The sequence below is a fragment of the Mercenaria mercenaria genome, chromosome 2 (assembly GCF_021730395.1).
Source record: "Mercenaria mercenaria strain notata chromosome 2, MADL_Memer_1, whole genome shotgun sequence".
Lineage (NCBI taxonomy): Eukaryota > Metazoa > Mollusca > Bivalvia > Venerida > Veneridae > Mercenaria > Mercenaria mercenaria.
The window spans coordinates 78835811-78839253 of record NC_069362.1 but is presented as its reverse complement, the minus strand read 5'-3'; the positions used below and the strand labels follow the sequence as shown (position 1 = coordinate 78839253).

The following is a 3443-nucleotide window of genomic DNA, read 5'->3' as shown; positions in this document are numbered from 1 at the left end:
TTTCGTTAAAATGTCCGTTTTAGCAAAGCATCAATTCCACCACCGATTCATCTTACTTGATACCATTGTTATATCCTCGGAGGTCTTCATTCCGTGATAGTCCTAATTCCGGTGATATATATTTACCTCCTTTATTGCGAGAGTTCGTATGACGTCACACACGTGCACGGATGTAAATATTTACAAGTACCGAACGCAACTGTCAACCGACAAAACTTGTATAAAATGCGTCCAAAACAGGTAAGATTTATAAAAATATTACATATATGCCCTATATTACCTTTTTTACTAATCCCTTAAACATGCTTTGTAAAATCCCTATTTCCGAACCCAAAACTGCCTTCAGAAGTTTCATGTTTGTGCGACCTAGAAAATATTCGTCTGTTTGACAGATCTTAACCGGAAGTCAGTTTTTACTGTGAAGCAAAACATATTATAATTGTTGGGTTATCATCACAACTGCTTATATGTTTTTTTATGTTTATTTTAGGCTAAGCCCAAGCACATAAGGAGAAAAAACAAGTTATATTCACCCAGTGCTGCATATAAACTGGTAAAGAAAGATGATGTTTCAGTCAGGAAGGCAGCAGCCCTCACCAGAGTGCCTGAATCTACTCTTAGAAATAGAACTTTAGGGACTGTGCATCCAGATACCACTTCTGCTGGAACTGCACCTCTATTTGATCAATTTCAAGAAGTTAAACCTGTAAATCACTTTAAAAAGATGGCTGCATTTGGATATGGGTACACCAGACAAGAGTGTGTGGACATTGCAAGTGATTTTGCTGTACAGTTGGGTAAACGGCGTAAAGATAAACCATTGACAATGAAATGGATGCGTGGTTTTTTAAAGCGTTGGCCCGAACTGAAAGTACTTAAGTCAAAGGGTCTTGAATTTTCTAGGGCCAAAATGGCCTCAAAAGAAGTAGTTTTCAACTATTTTTCTAACCTGAAATCTACCTTGGAAAAACACAATTTGGCTAACAAACCCCACCTGATTTTCAATGTCGGCGAAAAGGGCATTTCTGTGGAACATAAACCACCTTACATTGTTGCTGGCTCTTCTTATACTCCATCAGCTGTCACTTCTGGTAAAGGAAAGACTGTCACCATTTTGGGTTGTGGGAGTGCTGCAGGACAAGATATCCCGCCTTACTTGGTCTTCCCCGGACAGCGCATGAGAGAAGAACTGTTACACGGAGCTTCTCCTGGAGCTGATGGCACCATCAGTGAATCTGGGTGGTCAAATACATCCATTTTCAGACACTACATTGAAAATCATTTCTTGAAATTTGCTCCTGGTCATAATGGACAGAAGATTCTTCTTATACTTGATGGCCACAAGTCTCATGTCAGTGTTGGTTTGTCTGAATGGGCTCTTCAGTATGGAATCATCATCTTCATTCTTCCTCCCCACTGCAGCCACATTTTACAACCAATGGATGTTGGATGTTTTGGACCCTTTCAAAGAATTTATGATGCACAATGCCACAAACTAATCAGACAGTCATCAACAATCATTACTCGATACAATATCTGTGAAGTTGTTTGTCAGGTGTACACTAAAGCCCTCTCATCTGAAAACATTCAGTCATCTTTTCGCCGCTCTGGTATCTACCCTTTCAATGTTGATGCAGTCCCAAAGGAGAAGCTCTTGCCAGCTGAAGTTTTTCAGAGTGAGAGTACTGACACAATAAATGATGCTGACAGTCAAGAAACAGTGGAAGGTGGAATTATGGTTGATCAGTTGAGAACTGAAGAGGACACTATTAGAGACCTATTTGAAAAGAAAGAAAATGATCTGAAGAAGGTTAAAAGTGAACATAAAAGCAAACAAAGGAAAACAATGAGTAAAATAGTGGCTGGAAAAGAAATTACTGAGGAAATAGTTGCCAAGATGACTGAACATGAGAAGAACCAAAAGAAACCTAGCCAGAATAAGCATGATAAACTGTAAAGTATGAAAAAAGATAAAGTAAATGTAGTAGTTTCAGAACCATTGTCCCCAAAACCTGGTCCTTCACATATCAATTTGATTCCAGTTATGCTGCCAATGTAAGAGATACACTCCAGAGGAAGTTTCCAGGAGCATCTCTATCATTTTTGTCAAGTGGGGACGTTGTGATAATGTTATCAGGGGCAAAACATGCAACCACTGGGTGCATCTGTCATACTGCACACCAGTTCGCGTTCTGAGAAGAAGTGATTCTTTCCTTTGTCCATATTGTGACAAGGAAGAATAAAAAGACACCCACAATAAACTTGTTTAAAAACTATGTACATAGATAAAACAGTTAAAGTTTACATATTTAGTGTTTAAAAGTTTATTTCATGTTCTTGGAAGGTAAAAAACTATTTTGACAATGAACCATAAAAGCACATGATTAATTTTGAGTGCCTAATACTAAAACTCAACATGATTTACTTCCCCTGTGTGACGTCACCGGAATTAGGATCATAACAAAATGGCGGAAGTTTTTGACAGTTCAATTTGTTATTAACTTGTAACATTCCTGCTACAATAGCAAATTTGAAGAAAATTTATGCAAAATATTGGAAAAAGATTTATTTATTCAGGTAGGTGAGCATTATTTATTTACTGTATATATTTTCTGCATTTCTTTACCATTATTTCTTATCCCCCACGGAATGAGGACCCTCGAGGATAATGTTTATTTTGTTTATTAACCGCCAACTGATGTTAATTTTCATGTACGTAACCGCCAGCATTCAACTGTATTTTAATATTTATCTGCTACATCCGATTTCTTACGATGTACTTTGGAATTGAAAGTACTCTAATCAATTCCTGTTGTTCAAAATAAGGCAATGTATCTATCTGTATATTATTATCCATGATGCTCATGGTCTTAACTCGTAAAATGGATCTGTTTTAACTCAGTCCCATTGACATACCTTTTCCGTAATTGAAAACAAATTGTAAATTATTTTCTAAAACGTTTAAAAGTAAACTCAAAATATCATATTGTACTTACAAATATTTCTTCTTAAAATCCATTTCAGCTTTTACATTGTACATGTTGACTGTATTTAGTTTGACCTTTACCGTAATTAGAACAGAACTACTTTCAGTTCTTTATTTAGAACAGGAACTACTTTTGGAAAACCCATTTGATTACCAGCGTAGCTGGATTAAAAATTTTAAGTCTCTCCCCCTCCAAAGAACAACGTATTTTCTTGTTATAGTTATCCATTGTGGAACATATAATTTCTTTCTAAATATGAAATATATCTATCTTGTTTCGGAACCACTGTCAGTATATTAAATAGAATGTGTTTTGTTTTATGTCCTTGCTGTATATGTAAATGTACCTGGGTTCAAACAAAAGAATAGTTGAGTTGAGTTGAGTTGAGTTGATACGTTGAATGTAATCATTTTGATTGGTTTCTTTGATATTTCAAACAATATGTTAAAGTATAAA

The 3443-nt window shown here is 36.0% G+C and overlaps 1 protein-coding gene across 1 annotated transcript; it reads left to right on the top strand.

Annotated features, from left to right (window-relative positions):
- Positions 1-225: 225 nt before the first annotated feature.
- On the top strand, positions 226-1957 carry LOC123563632 (uncharacterized). The gene is made up of 2 exons (XM_045356535.2): positions 226-240; positions 491-1957. Exons 1-2 carry the CDS (start codon positions 226-228, stop codon positions 1955-1957), a joined length of 1482 nt encoding a protein of 493 aa, XP_045212470.2.
- Positions 1958-3443: the final 1486 nt, after the last annotated feature.